This window comes from Sander lucioperca, chromosome 1, assembly GCF_008315115.2.
Source record: "Sander lucioperca isolate FBNREF2018 chromosome 1, SLUC_FBN_1.2, whole genome shotgun sequence".
In the NCBI taxonomy this organism is placed as follows: Eukaryota; Metazoa; Chordata; class Actinopteri; order Perciformes; family Percidae; genus Sander; species Sander lucioperca.
The window spans coordinates 37,651,781-37,673,541 of NC_050173.1; the positions used below are offsets into that span (position 1 = coordinate 37,651,781).

The 21,761-nt window shown below is 39.3% G+C and overlaps 1 protein-coding gene across 1 annotated transcript; it reads left to right on the forward strand.

The window, feature by feature from the left end:
- The first annotated feature begins 1,122 nt into the window (after window positions 1–1,122).
- On the forward strand, window positions 1,123–21,576 carry ergic1 (endoplasmic reticulum-golgi intermediate compartment 1). Its single transcript, XM_031319280.2, has 10 exons — window positions 1,123–1,312; window positions 9,590–9,651; window positions 13,809–13,881; window positions 14,215–14,309; window positions 16,420–16,544; window positions 17,231–17,335; window positions 17,446–17,506; window positions 17,746–17,846; window positions 18,611–18,733; window positions 20,221–21,576. The coding sequence occupies exons 1-10, from the start codon at window positions 1,293–1,295 to the stop codon at window positions 20,326–20,328; spliced, it is 873 nt and encodes a 290-aa protein (XP_031175140.1). The 5' UTR covers window positions 1,123–1,292; the 3' UTR covers window positions 20,329–21,576.
- Window positions 21,577–21,761: the final 185 nt, after the last annotated feature.

The following is a 21,761-nucleotide window of genomic DNA, read 5'->3' on the forward strand; positions in this document are numbered from 1 at the left end:
ACACATTACAGCTACTCAAACTTAGTTGGTTACACTTTACTTCAAGCAGTATACTTGATAAATGATTTATAACACACTTTAATGTAGATGTGAGCATAAATAAGGAAATGTTTAAGTATGTATTAATATGTGAACAATATTGCATGTGATCACATGTATGGTTATATATTTCTTGGTCAATCACCAGTTGCACCAGCTACAGAGGTTTTACATGAGGAGTTACAGTAACAAAGACATTTATGCTATCAACCACTTTACATACTACTGCAGGTTACTATTTTGTGCATATTTATTATGTTGTAATGATATGTCATTTTATACTATTTTTAGGGTGCCTTTTTACATCTGGCTGGGGACAACAGATGAAACACACATTTTTTATATAGGTAAATAAATAAATTATATGTGTGTTGCTGTTTTTCATTAAAATTAAAACTGTATAAATTGTGGAAGGAATACAGATGGAAAGTAATTCAATTCAATTCAATTCAATTTTATTTATAGTATCAAATTATAACAAGAGTTATCTCGAGACACTTTACAGATAGAGTAGGTCTAGACCAAACTCTGTAGTTTACGAAGCCCCAACTATTACAGTGGTTGCCTCAAGAGCAAGCATTAGCAGTAGCTATTGCGACAGTGGCAAGGAAAAACTCCCTTTTTTGTTAGGAAGAAACCTCGGACAGACCCAGACTCTTGGTAGGCGGTGTCTGACGGCACCAGTTGGGGGAGTGGTGAATGGTGGCAATAATAGTCATATGGTACAAAGCGTATATAATGTGGTACAAAGCGTGTCTTCTCTCTGTATGATATCAATGTTTTGTGTAAGCTACATAATTATGGACACACAAAAAAGAATGTGTGTGTCTGTGAAAAAAACTATTTCTCAGAATTGTCATAACATTCATCAACCACAATTTATATTTGTAAAAAAAAAAAAAAAAGAAAATAAAAAAAAGAATAGCCTAATAATCTAATTTTGTAAATAAAATACATCTGAAATGATTGGGCTTCAAAATGATTCATTTGCTTCTATTATTATTTTTTAAATGTTAGACAATTTTCAACGAACGTAAATCAAAAGCCATAAAAACGATGCAGCGCTCTAACAGGAAGAAGAATCAGAGCGAACAGGAAGTAATGTTAGCTCTCAGCCAATCGGCTTTTGCAAAGCGTCCTAAGCTGACGTCAGCCCGGTACCGATGAACAACCGGTAGCATTGAAGAGAGCTGTATGATAGACCGTTGTTTGTAGCTTTGTCCGCTAATCCCGCTGTCTAACGTGCAAACATCATGCCTTTCGATGTACGGAGGTGAGTACGGAGCTTCCGGTCATTTTGGGTAAGGTATGAAGGGACTGCGGCGGTGTTTTACAGTCTGTGAGCTCTGGATGAATTAACGGCTGGCAAAGCATCGCCTCCTAACGTTAATGAGCGAGTCAAAGTTGTAACTGTGGTGTTTTACATTTGGCATGAATAGGCTACATTGTCGCAGGGGATGTAAAGTTTGTGTTGAGTCAGTAGAGTGATTCTCAGGTATGCTCAGAGTTTTTGCGTGGGTTCCTGCCTGCGCATGTGCAGCTTTCCTCATCTATCCTGATATTTGCAAGACGTGAAACTTACTAGGCTACAGTTGCCTCAGGACATAGTAACAGTTATATTCAATACAGTTTTGCCATAGTTGCATGTTTTACTAAACAAACGAAATGGCTTGGTTTAGTCTTATTCACAAATCAAAGTTCTAATTCTCCCAATACACAACAAGGGTCAACTCATTCAGTATCATTAGCCACCAATAAACTGTCAAAACCAGGTAATAAAGAGTCAGAAATACACCTGACCTGACCCATTTAACTAACCTATAGATACTTGGACAACAGGCACAAAGCTAATAGTCACACCTACAGGGCTGTTGAAACTGTCAATATAGCGCACCCTGATTAAACTAACGGACAGGATGTTTGCACTCAGTGGTCACTAAATAATTTGGGCAGTGACAGATGATATTCTGTCAAACTTAATTCTTAAATTTGAGTGTAAAGTATTAACTTAAAGTACTAGGGCTACAACCAATGGTTATTTTGGTATACGTGCAGTTTAGTGTCCCAAATTCCCCGTAACATAACCCCATTTGTACAGGTCCTATCCCCTGACCAATCGAGCTGCTTCGTAGGGCGGGTCTTGGCGTGGCCATAGTGGAATTTGGGACACTAAACTGCACGTAAACCGGTTATTTTAATGATGAATATTATGCAGATTTCTTTCATCATATGTCAAAAAAGTACTGAAACAATGCCCATCACAACTTCCCAGAACCCAAGAGGATATACAGTACTTAACTGTCTTGTTTCATGTCACCAAAACCCACAGAGATTGAGTTTACAATGACATGACAAAGAAAAGCAGAACTTCTTCACATGAATGAAACTGTTTTCCCACAATTTTTGCTTGAATAAATTTGTACGATTAATTAACTTATCAAAATGGTTGCTGAGTATTTTTATGGCGATCGACTAACTGATATATTGATTAATAGTTTTAGCTCCCTAAGGCATATATGTCCTAAACAAACTTGAGAGGAAGGTGAGAACTAAAACATGTGTATATACATTTTTTCATGAGGGAACAGCACAGGATTTTCATCCTTGGTAATTAGTGATAGTTCATTTGGATCATGATCTGGTCAAAATATTGAATTTACGAGGCTAGATCACACTAGTGCTGAGAAAATAGTTGATTAATTGATTTGCTTGCAACTATTCTGATAATCAATTTATAATTGCTGTCATTTATGAAACAAAAATTTCAAACATTCTCTTATTTCAGCTTCTCCAACATGAGGCTGCTTTTCTCTGTTTTATGTTACTGTAAATCTGATTATTATGAGATTTTGTATTGTTGGTCGGACAAAACAAACTACTTGTAGATGTCACCTTGGCAACTGCTGATAAAAATGATGGTCAGTTGTAGGATTGGGCATCGAGAACCGATTCCTACTTGGAATCGTTTCAAAAATTACGATTCCTGTAGAATTGTTTCTTCATTGGATTCGTTTAGAGGATTTGGTTTCGAATCCGATCATCACTTCCCAATTTAATATGCAAGTTTTGGTTTCCGAACCGGCCAGGCACTTGTTGTGTTGCAGCCTTGGAGCACAGTAAGCAGCGCTCTAGTGTGCCCTCTAAAACTGCAAACCACCATTGAATCAAAATAAAACTTTCCTCTTATTTGTGAAACAGGAAATTGGAATCAGAATTGTTAAAATCCGACCCAACCCTAGTCAGTTGCAGCCCTAGATGACACACATGCAGCTTACAGCTGTGTTGTAATGGGAAAATGAATTTACCGACATACAGGATCTGGCGTAATTTTTGTTTGCACTACTACCGTAGATGACCTGTGTTTGAGGGTTGTGAGTGAGCGGAGTGTCATGGGGTTATCAAGTGGTCATGTCCCGTTCAGGTACTTCACTGACCTGATGCCCTGATCATACAAAACCTGCACTGCAACAAGCTTGAAATAGTTTGATTGACCAACTAACTAGAACTTTACTTTCAATAATACGTCACCAGTGTGAGAGTTAGGGCTGTTGGAACGAATTCCGAAAGTTGAATATAATTTGAATAGTAAAAAAAATTAATACTTGATTAAATACTACTTAATTGGTCTTAGTCAACTAAGATTTCTTTAGTCGATTAGTCATGTTGTATGCTTTTTTCATGCTGAATGACTTATTTCCAAGAAACGTACGAGCACATCTCTGGTAAATACAAGAATTAAAGTGGTGCTTTTGCATGACTCTTTGCGGAGAAACTCAGATTTACAGATCTGTCAATTAAATCAACTAATCGATTAGTCGATACAATTGAATGAGTGTTAGTCGACTACGAATTCCTTCAATCGAGCACAGCCCTATTCGAATGTGTTTTTTTATTTTTTTTTTTTTATATATATAAATAGGTTGGCTAACGCTAGCTGATCTCCATCTTCTCACGTCTGATGAACAATAAGTTACGGGACTGAGAAACACAAGGCATTGTGAGCTAACGTTACGTACCGAGTAACGTTAACGTAGAGGAGTTGACAGGCTGGAAATCGGAAGATGGATGGGAAATAGTTTTAACATGACTTCAAAATCGACATCCATGAGCCAAAATGCTTATGTTATCAATAGTTACCTCGTTCTGGTTTTCCTAACTGCGTCGCGAGTTATAGGAGCTTAGCTGGGAGCTTCATGGAGACGGCTAAAGACTATGTTAGCTGCCCTACAGCTGTCAGAGTTAGCTTTGACTTCATATATTACCTTCTAACAGCTGGATTCTCAGTAACGTGACAATCTGCAAGAAACAGGTTGCTTTTAAATCACTAAAATAGTTTTAAAAAAACAACAAATGAAATTCAAATGGTATTATAGAGGAAGACTGACAGCTCTAGTGAGAGTGTGTAGCAATATAGATTACCATAGATTACTTTATTATAAATTGATTATAAAACTAATCTTTCTTCTTTTAATATTCAACATGTATATATTATTATTACTCTTTTGTTATTGATTCCAAGTTGCATCCAACCAGAAATCCCAATGTTCCAAACAGAATGACTGCATTCCCATCCATAAACTAAACATCCATTTAAAAACCAACCTGACATGAGTCCACTCACAAAGAGTTTTCTTAAAATGCTCCATCTTTACACCTCTTGTCACGTACTATTACTAAACATGTATTAGACTGAATGTGAATGTTCTAAAAATGCCTTTTTACTTGATACATTACCTTAAATGGCTAAAACAGTGTAAGAGAATGGCTTTCTGTGTTGCTTTTCAATGGTGCTTCAGAAGTAGTATTAGAGATGTTCCGATACCGATACCAGTATCGGAATCGGCTCCGATACTGCCTAAAACTCTGGTATCGGGAGGTACTTGAGTTTATGCACCGATCCGATACCACGTAATAAAGCCCTAAAGAAAATCTATGTTAAAGTAGTTTATGTATGTTCTTTTTCCGTTATAACTGACTGTCAAACTGCATAATAAAAGAAAGTTCTGTGGAATTCATTGTTCATGTTTCACAAAGAGTTTAACCTGAGCCAGACTGACAACAAAAATAGAAATAATAGCACATCCATACAGGGATAGTAGTATACAGTTGTTAAAACATAATAAAATATATGACACACTGGTATCGGATCAGTACTCGGTATCGGCCGATATGCAAGTTCAGGTATCAGAATCGGTATCGGGAAGCAAAAAATGGTATCGGACCATCTCTAAGTAATATAGACAAAGATCAGCTTCTAATAAGGATAACTTCATTCAGAATGACTGAACAGCAGCTCATCTGAATGAATAACTGAAAGGGTTACATCCTCAACTTTAATTGACCTTCAGATTCAGTCATTTCTTGACAAACACAGATTTGGTTTGGGCTAACGTGATGATTTGGAGTCTGCTCCCTGGGATGATTAGATCATGGTGACTTGAGAGCTTCAGTGAGGATGCTCAGTGTCAATAGCTGTCATATCTTTTAATCTGGGTGTCTGTTTACTGTTTGATATTTGACGTACACAACAGGGATGTGAACGAGTAGTAGAAACCTGCGTAAAGACCTGGGCACATGCGTTGCTTATAGCTTGTGATGTCAGGACATCATATGTGAGAAGAACATTATTCATAAACACCCGTTAAGTGGGTTTACTCAGCAATACTGTACATAAAAAAGAATGTACTATTGACTCACTATGACTCATTTGCGAGATATGGTTTATTTGGTAAGGGCCCTTCCTTTCAAAGCGGCCCTGTGGTGTCAACAGAGAGATGTTAGTACATCATGTTCTTACCAATAAGAAAACATCATTTTTTTAACAGAAGACTGAGCAGTGGGGAAGTGACGAAGGGAGGTGTGTAGACTGTAATTCAGGAATTTACAAACCTCTCTGCAGCCCATTGGCAACATTAGTATTCATGAATACAAAGTGTTCTGAGCGGAGGAAATTAAGCGAAACTGAGTTCTCCAACCAGGAAACGAGTGTAGCCTATTAGATGTGTTATACAGTATTTAAGTAGACAAATATTTTATGTATATTACATTTAAATCAGCACATTTCAAATTATGTATTCCAGTGCTTTAAAGAAATACACTTCACGTGTGTATTTCTTCATGTATTTCTTTACAACACAAATTTAGTTTTGTCTTGTCATGTCACCTTTTAATATTTTATGGAATTATATATCAACTCACACATTTAAAATGCTGCCTTATATGTAAGTTTCATTGAACAAAATGAATGTCATGTATAAAAAATATATTTTCAACTGGTGTAATATAAATTACATATAAAACACTTTACTTGAAGGTATTTACGTAAGAGTGACATAACACTGTCATGACACTGTCATGACATATGAACCCTCACCCTAACCATAACTAGTCATGACAAAAACCGAATGACACTTACTAAAATAAGTGTTATGTCATAAATGTTTATGAGTTGTTTATAATGTTTATGACACGTTCATGACAGTGTCATGTCACTCTTATGTAGATACCTTCAAGTAAAGTGTAACCAATTATGCTTTACTATACTTTTAGAAGTTCAATCTTATTTTATTCAATGTGACTGAAGTGTGATAAATCTGCATAAAAGTCTAATAATTCAAATATTTAATATACTGTATGTTACTTCACAATAAACCAATACTAATATATGCGTAGAAATGGTATAGGCGATTCACATTTTTCCAGATTCAGCTCCATAATTTGTAATGCAACCACAATAACATATTCGTACTTCTTACTTAATTAAGTAAATATTGTATCATATGAATATCAAGATAGTGCTGTCATGCCTGCGTGTTATTTTTGTCCTTATCTCCAACCTTGAACTTTAAGTGTAATTCAGACCTTGTGTCCAGATATATCCAGGCTGTTGGTGGTACAGTAACATCCATTTGAGACTATTTAGAGTTCACATGTAGCATCAGTTTCCATCTCACGTCTCGAGTGACCTGACGAGTGAGATTTAGTTTCCTCGCTCATATTCGCATTTAGCAGCGGGAAACTGTGACCGTTTAAAATAAGTCTTTGGCATCCTACAGCAAGAAGTGAGGATCTCTGTAACTATTTATAACCCGGTCTCAGATACAGACTTCTAAGGCAAATCAACTGTTTGCGAGGTTTTAGGTAGAGATATATGATTTTAACAGACAGGCAAGTATATTAAAATTAGGGATGCACTGATCCAACTTTTTCAGTCCCGATACCAATGCCTGGGCTTTGTGTATCTGTCGATACCCGATACCGATCCGATACCGTTGTTGAATTAATAATACACTGTATACCTTCCACCTTATACCTTCATTCCACCATGTGGAAGAGACTAAAGGCACCTAACTAAACATTACTTTCCTAACTAAGACAAAATAACATAGATGTAATGTATTGAATTCTTATTTATTTGTACACTCAACTCTTCCAGCATGCGACACACGTGCGACAGAGGGAAAAAAACTAACAAAACTGGATCGGCCCGTGGATCTGTTAATTTTTCTGATCCCCGATCCAGTGTCTCAGTCCAGTTGTTTTTGTGTGATAAAAAATACAAACTATAACCCAAGATCTATTTATGTGCTACAAAAAAATTGTTTCAGTAGAACTTGTGTGTGTACCAGTTCCCCAAAAAAGATGTCCATGTATATCAGTAACATATTTATTAATTTACATTCATCTTGTGTTAAATTGAAATAAATAATAATAATCATGGTGTATGTAATTTAAAAGTATACTTGCTTGATATATATTTGTACATTTTATGTAGTCATATATTTGTAAACAAGCTCAGTGGTCTCTTCCTACAGTAGTTTATATAGTTGCCATTGGATGAATACATCTTAACTAATCTCAACTCACTTTTGGTAGTGGATGCATTTCTCATTTTAGTTTTCCACTGCGGCTAGTACCCCTCAGTGTAGGGTTAGGGTTATTTCGCCATAACGACGCCGGGTGAAATTGCCGAGACATAATATTCAATGCGACACTCGCTGGATCCTTTCAACAATGTCTACACTTCAATTGAGTCAGTTTTACAGTATAGTTTTGCTGGCTGCCATTTAAAAAAAAATATCTAAAAATAAATAAAAAAGTAGCTGTCTCTATTGACGGTAGGAGGGCATTTTTTTTTAAATGGCGGGTTTGGGCAGGATGTCCCGTGTCGAGCTAGTGCCGGTTCTCTTCTGCAGCATAACCTACAGGGGAGCATGTAGTCCTTGAACTGAAGTCAGAAAGATGGAAATGGACTTTCAAGGTTTTCACATGACAGTGGTGTATATCACAGTGCTCCACCTGTCTGCTGGTCTCAGGAGGTCAGCGCAGTGGCTGGGTGGAGAGGAAAGGGAATTCTCCCTCTGCACATTAAAGCTTAACATTCAGGAAGTGTGCTACTCTAGAAGTTATTCTGATCCTGATACAGAGCGACCCCTCCCTGAGCCCCCCAACCCCTCTCTATGCTGTCTGCCCTCTGTATCCTGCCAGGCCAGCTATTCGCACACAGTGATCTAATACTAATGGGACATTGGCGCAGGACGTTATAGATGAATGCGGATGGAGAGAGGAAGAGACGGAGGGACGCCGGCTGAGGAGTTTGGGATCCAGTGGTCCTTTAGCGGTAGATGAAAACAAAGGAGTGAAAGCTGAGGCAAAATAAGAGAAGCAGCAGGTTTGGGGCTGGACAGGAAGCCCTCCCTCCTACTTTCTCCCCCACCCTGCATAGCATCAGCTGTGGTTATTTCACCGACAGCTCTAGGTGGAAGAAATACGAACAGATGCGAGTTTTATGGAAGCAGTTAATGAAGGGGGGGAGTGTGAGAGGGAGGTGGGTGGGGTTTGTCTGTGATGGAGTTTTGGGGTCAAAAACGTTTCACTGCCCAAAAAGGACATGCGTAAGAACTCGTGAGCCTAAATAGTTTTGGTGTTGAGAAGCAGATTTTTTCCCCCTCATCTTCTCCACTCCCCAAATAGGCAACAGTATTTCATAAGAGAGTTGATTGTGTCAGGTTGCAATGATCCTCCTCCGCTTCTGATTCACTGATTCACACACAATCTGAAAATATCAAAAGTTAGTACGAAAATGTCAAGTTAAAGATTTAGATGAGAATAAATCTGCAGCCTGAATTCTTCACTGTCGGTGTGGCTGTATGTAATTGTACACTAACTTCCACTTACCGCCAAGAAGATCAAACCTTATAATTCAAAGTTGTTACTGCAGTTGTGTTTATGATTCCAGTGTGGCTTTTTTCCATTGGTGTATGTGTTTATGTTGGCTTTGTGTTTTCCTGTGTATATGTTGAGTGCCGGACACATTTGTTGAGGTCAGTGAGAGTGAGAGTGAGAGAGAGTGTGTGTGTGTGTGTGTGTGTGTGTGTGTGTGTGTGTGTGTGTGTGTGGTTGTGTGTGCGGTTGTGTGTAATGGCGGGAGTCCAGAGCTAACATTCCACCACTCTTCTGTAATATCGCACGCACAGCCTTATGGGTACAGAATGTGCTTCTTTTCTCAGCACATAGTGTTTATATTTCCTTTTTTTCTTTCTCTCCTCAGATTCGATATCTACAGGAAAGTGCCAAAAGATCTCACCCAGCCCACATACACGGGAGCTTTCAGTGAGTAGTCCTTGCACGCACAACAGGCCAAAATTATGAGATTCTATTTTTCGGTTGTTTTCTATTTATTTGGATACTTTGTTTAATCAAGTTTTAGTTGTCCATTTGTCCATATAAGTGTGTTCATTAATTATGAATAAATGATAAAAGTTTGGTGCAATAAAGCTCTATTTGCCATTCAGTCACAAACCTAAAACACTCTTATTTGGTTACTTTCTGAAAGTTAACTAAAAAGATTAAAACTACTATCATGTTTGTACATAAAATATTTAACTACCACCAATAGACAGACAGTTGGTTTAGCTTAGCACAAAGGCTGAAAACGGGGAAACAGCTTGCCTCGCTCTGTTTGAAGGTAACATAATCCTTCTACCAGCAGCTTATAACAAATTTACACCAAACAAAATGACAAGTCGCGGTTTCATTGTTGTTTTTCACACTTCAGTTTATGTGCATATTAAACAAAGAAGATGTAATGTGTTAATTAGTCACCATTAAAGGTGCTGGTGGTCGTCAGAGCCAATCTAGCTGTTTCCAATCTTTGTGCTAAGCTTAGCTAAGGCCACGTCCACACGTACCAAAACAATCTTTTTTTTCCCCGTCTTCCCTGGAACCGTGTAAAAAAAAAAAAAAAAAAAAAATGTGCGTCCAAACGGATCCATTTGTAAAAGACTCAACACGCTACTTCATATTCCAGGCATATAGGTGGCGCTGTTTCTGCTATTTCTGCTAGAAATTCACCAAAAACAGAGAAGAAGAGCATAGTCATGTCAACATGATAGACTATAACTTTCACCACTGCTCATTTTATAAAGGCCTCCACAGGAAAAAGTGTCTTTGTTTACATTGTATAATATGCTGTTGGATTGCTTTTTATTTTGCAATTCTGTCTGCCATCGGACATGATTGCAGCGTGCTAGCTAGCAGAGCTAATGTTAGCACACTAACACTGCTAGCTAACAGTGCAGTCAAACATCAATGATCCAATGTCTTTTTGATAATCTACACGTTTTTCTTGCGGTGGCCTTTCTACAATAAGCCGTGCTAAAAGTTACTATAATCCGTTCAGGGAGTTGATAAGCAGACATATTAGCTAGCTAGTTGATAAGTTGTCTACTTCCACTTTATAAACAGCTAACCATAGCAGCCAACGTTAACGTTATGTCCCTTCTGGAGCGTCAGTTACTTTAGCGATGTTTAACATTAGCTACATAACGTTAGCGGTCAAGGGGTGTGGCGATGACATCATCGATACGCATGTATGCGGCTTCGCCATCCAAACGAAGCCAAAATGGAGCCGTTTTTCGAATTTTTTCACCCTGGGACCAGGTTTCAAAAAAGTGCGTTTTCAGGCAGTGCGTTTACAGGATTCGTTTGGACGATAGGCCCAAACGATGCAAAACATGTGCGTTTGCATCAAAAAGCGTCTCTGTGTGGATGGCCCCTAAGTGGCTATTGGCTCTAGCTTCATATTAAAACCACAGCTTGTCTTTTCTACACTTCTGTTTTTGTACGGAGGTGTTGGTAAGCTGATTTTGTTACCTTTTGAAAAGTGCAAAGCTAGCTGTTTCCAGTCTTTATGCTAAGGTGGCTCTAGTTTCATATTTAGCTACAAACATGAGAGTGATGTCAATCTAGCCTACTCTTAGCAGGAAAGCAATTAGGTGTGTACCCAAGATGTTGAACTATTCCTTTTAAATGTTTCTGTAAACCCTATTCATAATGAACTTTTCAGCAATCTCACTAGCTGATTTAGTCATAGCAACATTTCGTTTTAACGTCTCAATATTGTGAAAGTTAGGGTTTTTTTTTTTTTCCAAAGTGGAAAAAAACAACCAGTAACAAGAACATACTTTCATCCAAATAAAAGTATTAATTTCAACTGATAAACATGTCTTCTATCACTTCTATCTACACAGCCTTCTGTTAAATGACAATATCCAATAACTTTGTAATCCTAGCAGGACTGAAGAGGTACTATTTAGCATATCGATAGAGTTTTAGGGAGGTGGATGACGTATTGAGGAACAGTTTAGGCAGCTGTAATTCGAGTTCCTGCCTGTCCCAGCGTAGAGGTGCGTCCTGACAGTCATTTAGCATGGCAAAGTACCTGTTTAGGCACAAACTAATATGTTAAGAATGTTATGCTATAATGATCATGCTCTGCCATCGCCTCAGGCACCTGAGAAGTCACCAGAAGAAATCTGAATGCTTTTCCTGTCACGTCATGTGTTTAACTGCTTGTCATCAATAAGTCATTGTGTAAACAGGGAATTGTATCGATTATTCACTGCTTGATTGAATACAAAAGGCCTGATGACACATTTTTGGCTCCTCTGTCATTTACTAGTATTGGTTATTCATCGGAGAGCTAAGGACAGAACAAAATGTCAACCTCTTACCAAACTGATGACAGAATGGATAGGCAGTGCTGTCATTGAACGGGGAACAGTTTTAAACCGATTATAAACACCTTCCTGGATGACAGGAAAGAGCATGGATTGGCTAAAGATATACGCACGGCTTCCACCCATGAGGAAATTCTTCCTGTTCACAGTCTACACCCTTTCCTGTCTCCTTCCACTGTCTAGGGTTGAGGGTATTGGGTTGATTTGGATATTAGACAACTGTTTCTTTGGGTGTTTGCTTCACCCACGGCAGGTCAACTCACATTTTGGCTTGTGCGTGGTTCAGAGGCAACCAGAAACAGCCCCCCCCCCTTTTCACAAAAGGCCACATATTTGACCCTGTCTGCTTTTGTTATTCTGTTTTAGGGCCACATGCCTTTTTTGGGTTTAATTTTTACGGTATTTACTGCGAACAATAACTGTTTGGGCCACAGCGGTTTTCGGAGCTGTTCTAGCTTTGGACATAATGTATCAATCTGTTGTTGTGGCTGATTGTTTTGTCATAATATGTTTGTACTGCCTGTGATGTTACAAAATTCTCATTTGTCTTTGCAGTGCAAAAACATATGACAATGTGGAGATGCAGCACTAGTTTCTTATGTTACTGACCGATTCACGGTGTTATCCGTTCTGAGGAAGAAAAATCGCATTTCTTCCCATGTGTGAGCACTGAGTAGGATGAGCTTGAGTGTAAATAAAACACTCATGTCTTTGTTAATCATTTGGCTTGTCAGTATTTCCATGGCGGAGCTGTTGAAGTTTAAAACCGTAGCAGCCCATTACGCTGATCTTTAGTAATCCACATCCAGTATTGCACCCTTTGAAGCCCAGTAAAGAATTACTGTACAAGTCTTTTGAACGTGAATTGTGTGTCATAGCGACACTCCTATTGTTTGTTGGTTAAACATTACCTCATGTAAAGCCTCCACCAGCCACAGGTTTGGCTGTGATGCCCTTTCAACCACAAGGTCATGTTACTGTGAGATCCTAGGAAACGGTTGCCACGTAAACACGCCTCACCTGCTGAGTGAGAGCTTTCTGACCGAGGCTCTCGCCATACCGGATAGACCACAGTTGCGCAGACACGGATCAGTTCCTTCCATATTTAACTTGGTAAACACATGTTTTAAATGACAGTTTGGCTGATTAGTTTGACACGTGAAATAAAAAAAGACGGCCTGATTGCTTCCTCTTTTTCAATCTTAGGCTTTATTTAGGCTTAGACTGAACAAAAAATACTTCTTATTTAAGGTTAATATTCATGAGTTGGATTCTGTCTAGCTTTTAGTTAAAGTCCTTAAAGCTTCTATGTGGGAGCCATTTTTTGCCTGGGTGATTGTCCGTGTGTAAGTTTGTCTAAGGAAACCTAAAAAGAGCTGTTTGTATTTGTAACTAAGTTGTATTGGAATTGCGTAGCATGAGCTCACCTCTCTAAAGAAGCAGCTATGCTGTAATGGCTGCCTGTTGTGCTGGTATTTAATGTGTAATTAGTGTAGGAGGGTCTTTAAAGACCTGCGTAATGGCAGACTTAACACCGCCAGTAACACAGCTATTTAGGAAAAAAAAAAATTATAACCGCTGTGATTTCATTAATGTCAATATCTTAGGTCATAGCTCAGCTCATTTGGTTTGCATCATCCCTTGAAATGCCGGTGTAATTCGAGATTAATGTGAAATAAATGCCACATGTGTGATCAACAGGGACTTAAGTTTAATTTTGATTCTAACTTTCTTCCTCTCTGCCCACAGTTTCCATCCTCTGCTGTGTCTTCATACTCTTCCTGTTCCTGTCTGAGCTGACGGGATTCATAGCCACAGAAATGTAGGTATCACAGCATCAAATGTCAGAAAGAGGGTGTATCTTGTAATATCCTGTTGGTGAAACACATAGATCTAGAGGACAGTTCCTTTGTTGCCACAAGGTCGCAGGACCTGCTGTCTGAAATATACAAAACGGGGAGTTAATCATGACCGTCAATGCCCCCATTATGATGTATTCTGCTCGGGCCCTATTGTAACCAGTGAATGGATGCAGTTTTCTCCAGGAAATTGGCTTTGTGCATACGTCAGCTGCTTGGTGATATGTAATAAGGGATGACTTGGGTGACTTTTCTTTACATATCTAACCATTTTTCTCATTTTCTGTCCATTACAGTGTAAATGAACTGTATGTGGATGATCCTGATAAAGACAGTGGTGGGAAGATAGAAGTGAGTTTAAACATCAGTTTGCCAAACTTACACTGTGATTGTGAGTATATACATACAACTCTACACCATTTCTTTGCATTACACTTCCCGTTTGTGTGTTTTCTTTTGACACATTGCTTTATGGGCTCCTTTTTACAGTTTTGTTTTTCCCCTTTTATATGACAGTATCATACTTACCATGCCTTATCATTTTACACGGCATATTGGCAAAAGATAAACGCTGCCCTAGATAATGGAGTTGACTGAAAATGGTTTGTTTACCGCCTGTGTTGTGGCATGCTGCGAGATAACACTCGATTTAAGGCCAGCCTCCGGCCTGTGCCGCCCTCTGTTTGATCTTGTGTTGCCACACAGTGATCTCAGTTTGAGTTGCCTCTCTTGGCTCGGCTGCTTTACTTCAATGTCAGAGAAGTGGCTAGGACGGAGAGCAGTCACTGGTTATTTGCTCCTCATGACTCCCGTCAGAAACTATGCCCAATGACACACACACACACAGACTGGCGATGCTTGGGCAGCCGCAGCACAGAAAACACACATTTGTTCGATTCAAGCGATATCCAAAAATGGCAAAGCTAATAGATGTTTGTGTGAAAAATGAGGTCCAGATTTCTGCGGGAGAGGCTTTGGCATGCAGACACACAGCTGTTGACCATGTGTTTAGACGAGCTCACTCATGGCATGCCTAAACAAAGGCCGTCTCATGCCATTTCCAATTAAAGCTCTCGGTGATTGTATATACGGTGGTTTTGTTTATTTGCAGAATTTAAACCTTTTTTTTTCTGCAGAAATGTGGGGCCCTCTTAAATACCCACTCAAACACGCTGGTCTACCCACACTGCAGCTGCATGGAATGAGTAGAAATGTTCCTCGGCCATCCTCTCTGCGAGTTAATATTGTACATCAGTTTATTTTCCAGGCCTCCAAACAGGTTGTCATCCATTACAAATTTACTTGGAGGGAGAAATCATTTCATCATGGAAAAGCTGGCATTTCCATCCCTTTTTTTTATTCCTCTGCGCTGCTCTGCTCTGCTGTTCTAGATTTAAACACTGTCTCCCTCCACTGACCTTTACGGCTTGCCAGATCTTGATTTGTGACTCCATGAAAAAGCAGAACCGCGCGTAATAACCTTATAATATTCCATGCCCCCCACCCCCGAACTACTTTTACATGAACGCACTTCCAGTTCTAAATGACTTAAAAAGGAGAAACGACCAGCTCGGACACAGTCACAGTGGCAGACTAAACTTATGTTTGTGCACTGTATTTAGGGGCGGGTGGTGGGGTTGGGGGTGGTCGAACTTGTCTTGAATGTCAAAGGTCAGACAGACGGCATGTGGAGGTTTAAGCACAGGTCCAGCAGACGTCCTTCTCTGCACTGCTAGCCAACACACAGCGCAGGCCGGCTCTGAAAATAGGCCAGTGCCAGTGTGCCAACACACGGCGGCCTGCAGGAGGGGTGGGTGGGGGGTAGTGAAGTCTAGATGGAAAAACACAGACACGCAGGTTGGGTGGTCTGTTTGGACTTTGTGTGTTTACTCTATGTGTCACTCTCTGCAGAATTTCTCTTTTTATTCTTTTCTTCCACTGCTTCTTTGGTTTGGCTGTACAAAATAGAAATAATACAAATAGAGCTGCAGCTAATGACTATTGTCATTATCTATCATTTATTTGATTAACCAATTAATTGTTGAGCCCATAAAGGGTCCAAAGAATCTGGGAAAATGCTCTTCACATGGTGGTGACATCTTCAGTGAACTTGTTTTGTCAAAAAAAAAAAAAAAAAAAAACGATTTTCAATTTTCCGTGGTGTTAGTTTTGACATTTATTCATAATTTCAGTGTTTATAGTTTTTTCATTTTATTTAAACTCAAATATTATCATACAAAACAGAGAAAAAGTAGCAAATGTTTGGTATAGAACAAAATGTTATTTGCAGCCCTAGTTTGGTATTTTTGCTAAACACATGATTTAAGAGATGAATCAATTATCAAACAAGTTGATGATTCATTTTCTGTTGTTTATTTGATTAATCAACTTCATTGTCTCAGCACTGGAAATAGTAAAAGAACCCAGCACAGCAAACTGTGTAATAGTTCTGTTCATATTCGTTCATGTTTGTTATATATTTAATGATCGTGTTTTTTCAGTGGTGGGATTGGACATCCAGGATGAGATGGGCCGCCACGAGGTCGGTCACATAGACAACTCCATGAAGATCCCTCTCAACCAGGGTGACGGTTGTCGCTTTGAGGGAGAGTTCACCATCAACAAAGTAAGGCCTCATCACATAGTGGAGTGGAGACGAAGAGTAACCCACGCACACACTGTATGAGTTTTTATATGGCTGATCCCCTTCAGAGAAAGGCAAGGTTTCTGCGTAATAGTAATTCCATTATGGTGGATCTGATAAGAGGCCTGATATTTTTGTGGAATATAAGCCATTGGACTACATGTTGTTTATTTGTCTTGGACTTGAGTTAAACATAGAGCTCCCCGCTTGAGAGGATCGAGGCCGACCTGCTTCCTCCTCCAGTCTAAATTGAGTTATGTTATATTAGCAGCTCTGGGATCGGCTTCAGTAACACCAGCAGTCTGGGCCCTGTGCAGCCCTGTTTGCCCTACCACCATCTTGTGCGTCAGTCTTTCCAGTCCATTTAAAATGATTAACCCAGCAGTTGTACATTTAACACACTTGCATGTGGAATATCTGGAAATATGTGAAACGTGTTGAAGTGTATTTTTCTTCCGGAGGCAAGGGCCATTTAGTTTCCCAACCAACTATGTGTGTATTCAGACTTGGTCATTAGTTAACTAAATGTGTTGCATGTGCTTACACAGATAACAGACACTAAATTACTGTGTGTGTGTGTGTGTGTGTGTGTGTGTGTGTGTGTGTGTGTGTGTGTGTGTGTGTGTGTGTGTGTGTGTGTGTGTGTGTGTGTGTGTGTGTGTTTTCAGGTGCCAGGAAACTTCCATGTGTCGACACACAGCGCTACAGCGCAGCCCCAAAGCCCAGACATGACCCACAACATCCACAAGCTGGCCTTTGGAGAAAAGCTCCAGGTTGGGACATGCACAAAAAACACACACCACACAAAAAAATTGACACATATATATAAGATTTACAGTATCAAGGCTGAAGGCAGATTACTTTTCTTTCTTTTGTCACGCAGGTACAAAAAGTACAAGGAGCCTTCAATGCGTTAGGAGGGGCTGACAGGCTGTCATCTAATCGTAAGTATCCACGCTGCACATGTACTCAACAGAACCACTGTGACATTTGTGTAAAGCATGGGATGATCCAATGAAATGAGTCACCTAGTGGACATCTAAGGAATCCAAAGTGGAACCACAGCTGACGCTGCATCTCAGATGGAAAAGCTCCAGCTAGTTGCATCATGATTAAAACTACATCCATTTTTGGACACTTTAAAATAAATAAATAAATTGAAATCACTTTGTTTCTTTTGCAGCTCTGGCCTCACATGACTACATACTGAAGATCGTTCCAACAGTGTATGAGGACCTATCAGGCAAACAGAGGTTCTCCTACCAGTACACGGTAGCCAATAAGGTGCTGTCTTCCTCCTTATTATCCCTCTTTGAATCTTCTCTCACCTGTAGGATCCGGCCCTCTGCGTCATTGGTTGTTTTTGCACATGTCAAGGCAGCGTGACCATCCCAGCATATGGCCAGAGCATGTATCACCGTGTTAACTTGTGCACTGACCCGGAAGTGAAAGCTCACCCCTAGTGACTGGAAACGCTCCCCAGATGTCAACAAACCATAAACACAGAACACAATTCCTAGAACTGTATTGACTGACAGCTGGGTTTGGAGTAATAAGAGTGCAGGTCAGCTGTGATTAGAGGAGGATTAGGGTGCCTGAGCAGAATATTCCAAAATCTCATTGCCAAAGAACAAATAAAGGTCCAGTTGAGACGCCTATCAGTGCAGCTTTTTTTTTTTCCTTAGGTGAATTAGAATGGTGTTTTTTTTTTTTTTTTTTTTTTGCAGTAATGTGATTCATATATACTCACTGATATCCATGTAATAACTCAAAACACTTTGTTGCCTCGTCCCGCTTACGTCACCAGTTTTTATTCAGCCAAGATTCATTTTCAATGAATCATTTATGGCTTTTGAGTGACTTTATCCAAAACCAATTCTGTTACGACTCATAAACAGCCACTACTATAGATAAAAATGAAGTAACAGATTACTCTATATTGATTTCTAAACATAATGGGATTGACCGTCTCAGTGTTTATTAAATCGATTTCTCTCGCCTGGATCAGCTCCAAAACTCATTCAAATTTTTTTTTACATCCCACGCAGGAGTACGTTGCTTACAGCCACACGGGCAGGATCATCCCGGCCATCTGGTTCCGATACGACCTCAGTCCAATCACAGTCAAGTACACAGAGAGGAGACAGCCCTTCTACCGCTTCATCACGACAGTGAGTGAAGGCAATCTATTTTAATTCAAGGTCTTCTAAAGTTCTTAAACAGTTACAGTGAAAGCTGTGATCTTAGGCTTTGAACATAAACTTAAAGCTGCAATAACTGTTTTTTTTGCCGCCTAAGCACAGCAGAACTAAGCTGTGAACACAACACTGACATTATTATCACCATTTCAGTTGATATGGCGAACTTACAAGCTAACAGTTACCTTTTTACATATCCAGCAGAGTCCAATATTCACTTTCTTTTAGCTCTGATTTGGTGTCTTCCGACTCCTATGGGAATATACTAGAGATGGCCTGATACCATTTTTTTGCTTCCCGATACCGATTCTGATACCTGAACTTGCGTATCGGCCGATACCAGTGTGTCATATATTTTATTATGTTTTAACATTACTGTATACTACTATCCCTGTATGGATGTGATATGATTTCTATCTTTGTTGTCGGCCTGGCTCAGGTTAAATTCTTTGTGAAACATGAACAAACACAAACAATGAACGCCACAGAACATTCTTTTATTATGCAGTTTGACAGTTATAACGGAAAAAGAACATAAATAAACTACTTTAACGTAGATTTTCTTTAGGGCTTTTATTACGTGGTATCGGATCGGTGCATAAACTCCAGTACTTCCCGATACCGATACCAGCGTTTTAGGCAGTATCGGAGCCATCATCGGAACATCTCTAGAATATACTGTATAGCTGCTGTACCGCTGCCCTAATTAATGTTCTTTCTAATAACAGAAAGATATATTGCTTATAGCATTCTTGTATCTTTCAGCTCTTTGTTTTGGTTTTACCGCTGGCAGCGAAGTCCTAACTTTAATATAATTGTTTCAAGATTTTGGGAAAACCGCTCATTTTTCTTTTTGAGAGTTGGATGAGAATACCTGGATGATGGATACCTGTATGATAAATCTGAAGCTACAGGCAGCAGCCAGTCACCTTAGCTTAGCATAGAGACTGGAAATAGGGGGAAACCGCTAGCCTGGCTCTGTCCAAAAATGGCAAAGTCCACATACCAGCTTTTTAAGAGGGAAACTATTTCTATTACATCCTGAATTCCTTTCCTCGTTCCCTGCCATCTCACCCCACCTGACGTGTCGGTTAAGGATTTTGGGCTGAGCCTGTACCACCTCATTGGAAGGTTTCCTTCTGACTGATAATGTCCTCAGGATCGAATTGGCTGCCTGGCTGATGAGCTACACCGTTATTTGTCTTTTGAGTTGTTTAGGTTTATCATGACTTGAAGCATGGGTTGGGATATGACTGTGATTGTGAGTCATGGCTTAAGATTGTGAGTCAAGCTGCAGCAGGACTCGTTGCTGGATGCCAGCGCATACTGAGGTGTCAGTGTAATGTATTGTTATGATAAAATGTGATTGGAAGCAGCTGATACTGAGCCATTTATAACCAGAGAAGAGAACATCAAAGCTTTTAAATGGCGAGACTGACAGAGTGATTTGTTCTCTGTAGATCTGTGCCATCGTCGGCGGGACGTTCACAGTCGCAGGAATCATCGACTCCTGTATATTCACCGCTTCAGAGGCCTGGAAGAAGATCCAGATTGGGAAAATGTCATGAGGACTGCTCCCCACTCCTCCCTACATCTTATTTATATAAGTAAGCAAAGTTGTTAGCCTGTTAGCTAAATCCAGTCCTGCTCGAACCCACTTCCTTTTGGAGATTGTATCAGCGTGATCAATGACGTGGCTCCGGCACTTGGATCTAACTACCAGGCTGCACGGCTGCGTCTCAGTTTCTTAAGCTCCACTCGGGCTCAATCTGCCCTGGTGACGCGTGGACGCTGACTATCACATGTCTGCTTCCTCCGTCTTCAGTGTCTTCAGTCTTTTGTTACTGTGGAGATGAAGTACTGCATGGCAGGTTTCAACCAGTATGGGTATTTGAAGGCAGCACCTGTGTTTTTTTTTGTTTTGTTTTTTTTATTTCATTCAACACAAATCACATATATTCAATTTATAGGGATATTTTCAAGTTATGGCTCAATGATTAACAGGCAACAAGACATAACTAATTGTTTAAATGAATTAAAAAAAAAAGGTTAATTTCTGCCAGTACATGCAGTGTATCGGTCTAACCGTACTGTGTTTGTTTGCAAAAGGGGAATGATCATTTGAAGGAAGTGTTCTGGTTTATAAAACTGGACTGAACTTTAAAGTATTTCTGTAATTTACACTAGTCCATGAAACTACATTTTGAATCATGTTACGTTATTTTTTTTGTCAGCCCTTCTCATTTTATCTCCGGTATTCAAATTGTGTGCCTTTAGGGTTCCTCTTCTACCAAACAGGGTTATCATCATCATGTGTGTTTGTCCACTAAAACCAGTTGCACCTGCATGTTACAACTTACTGTTTAGATTCACTTTTTAAGAGATCATTGTTTACCTTTCAGTCAATTTAGTATACCACATTTTTCACCAACGCTGGTCCTAGCTTTGACTTTTTCCATTACATTTGAATTACTGCAAAAATATAGTGAATGTCTTGTTGTTTTTCTCTAAGAGATCAGTTTATTTAGTTTGATTTTATTTTTTTTACACGGTACGTGAACTTGTTTTTTTTTTTATTTTTTTTATTGAGTTTCTATGAAGTTGTAAAGAAGATTTGTGAGAAGAGAACCTGTAGGCCAAGGTGTTTTTCCTCTTCCATCATTTTATCTTTCTTTTGTACTGTTTATATGTATAAAAGACCTCTGATCACAAGCCCTCGGAAACTAGTCTTTCTACTGATAAGGTCATTTACATCCTGTTCTGTCTCAGATTAGTCTGTAATGCTATGTGTTCCTCAAGTAAAGGTACCATAAAAAACACTGTTGGGTGTTCAGGTTTCCATAACATAGCTGCCATTCGTTCTACATGTTGTACTAGTTATTTTCATTTGATTTCCTCTTTTTTTATCCACTCTAAAAGAGAGTCCTCGCCTACTAAATTGAGGTTTAACATGGAAGGATTTTTTATATCTGGCCTGAAAAGGTACAAGAATTCACTTGAT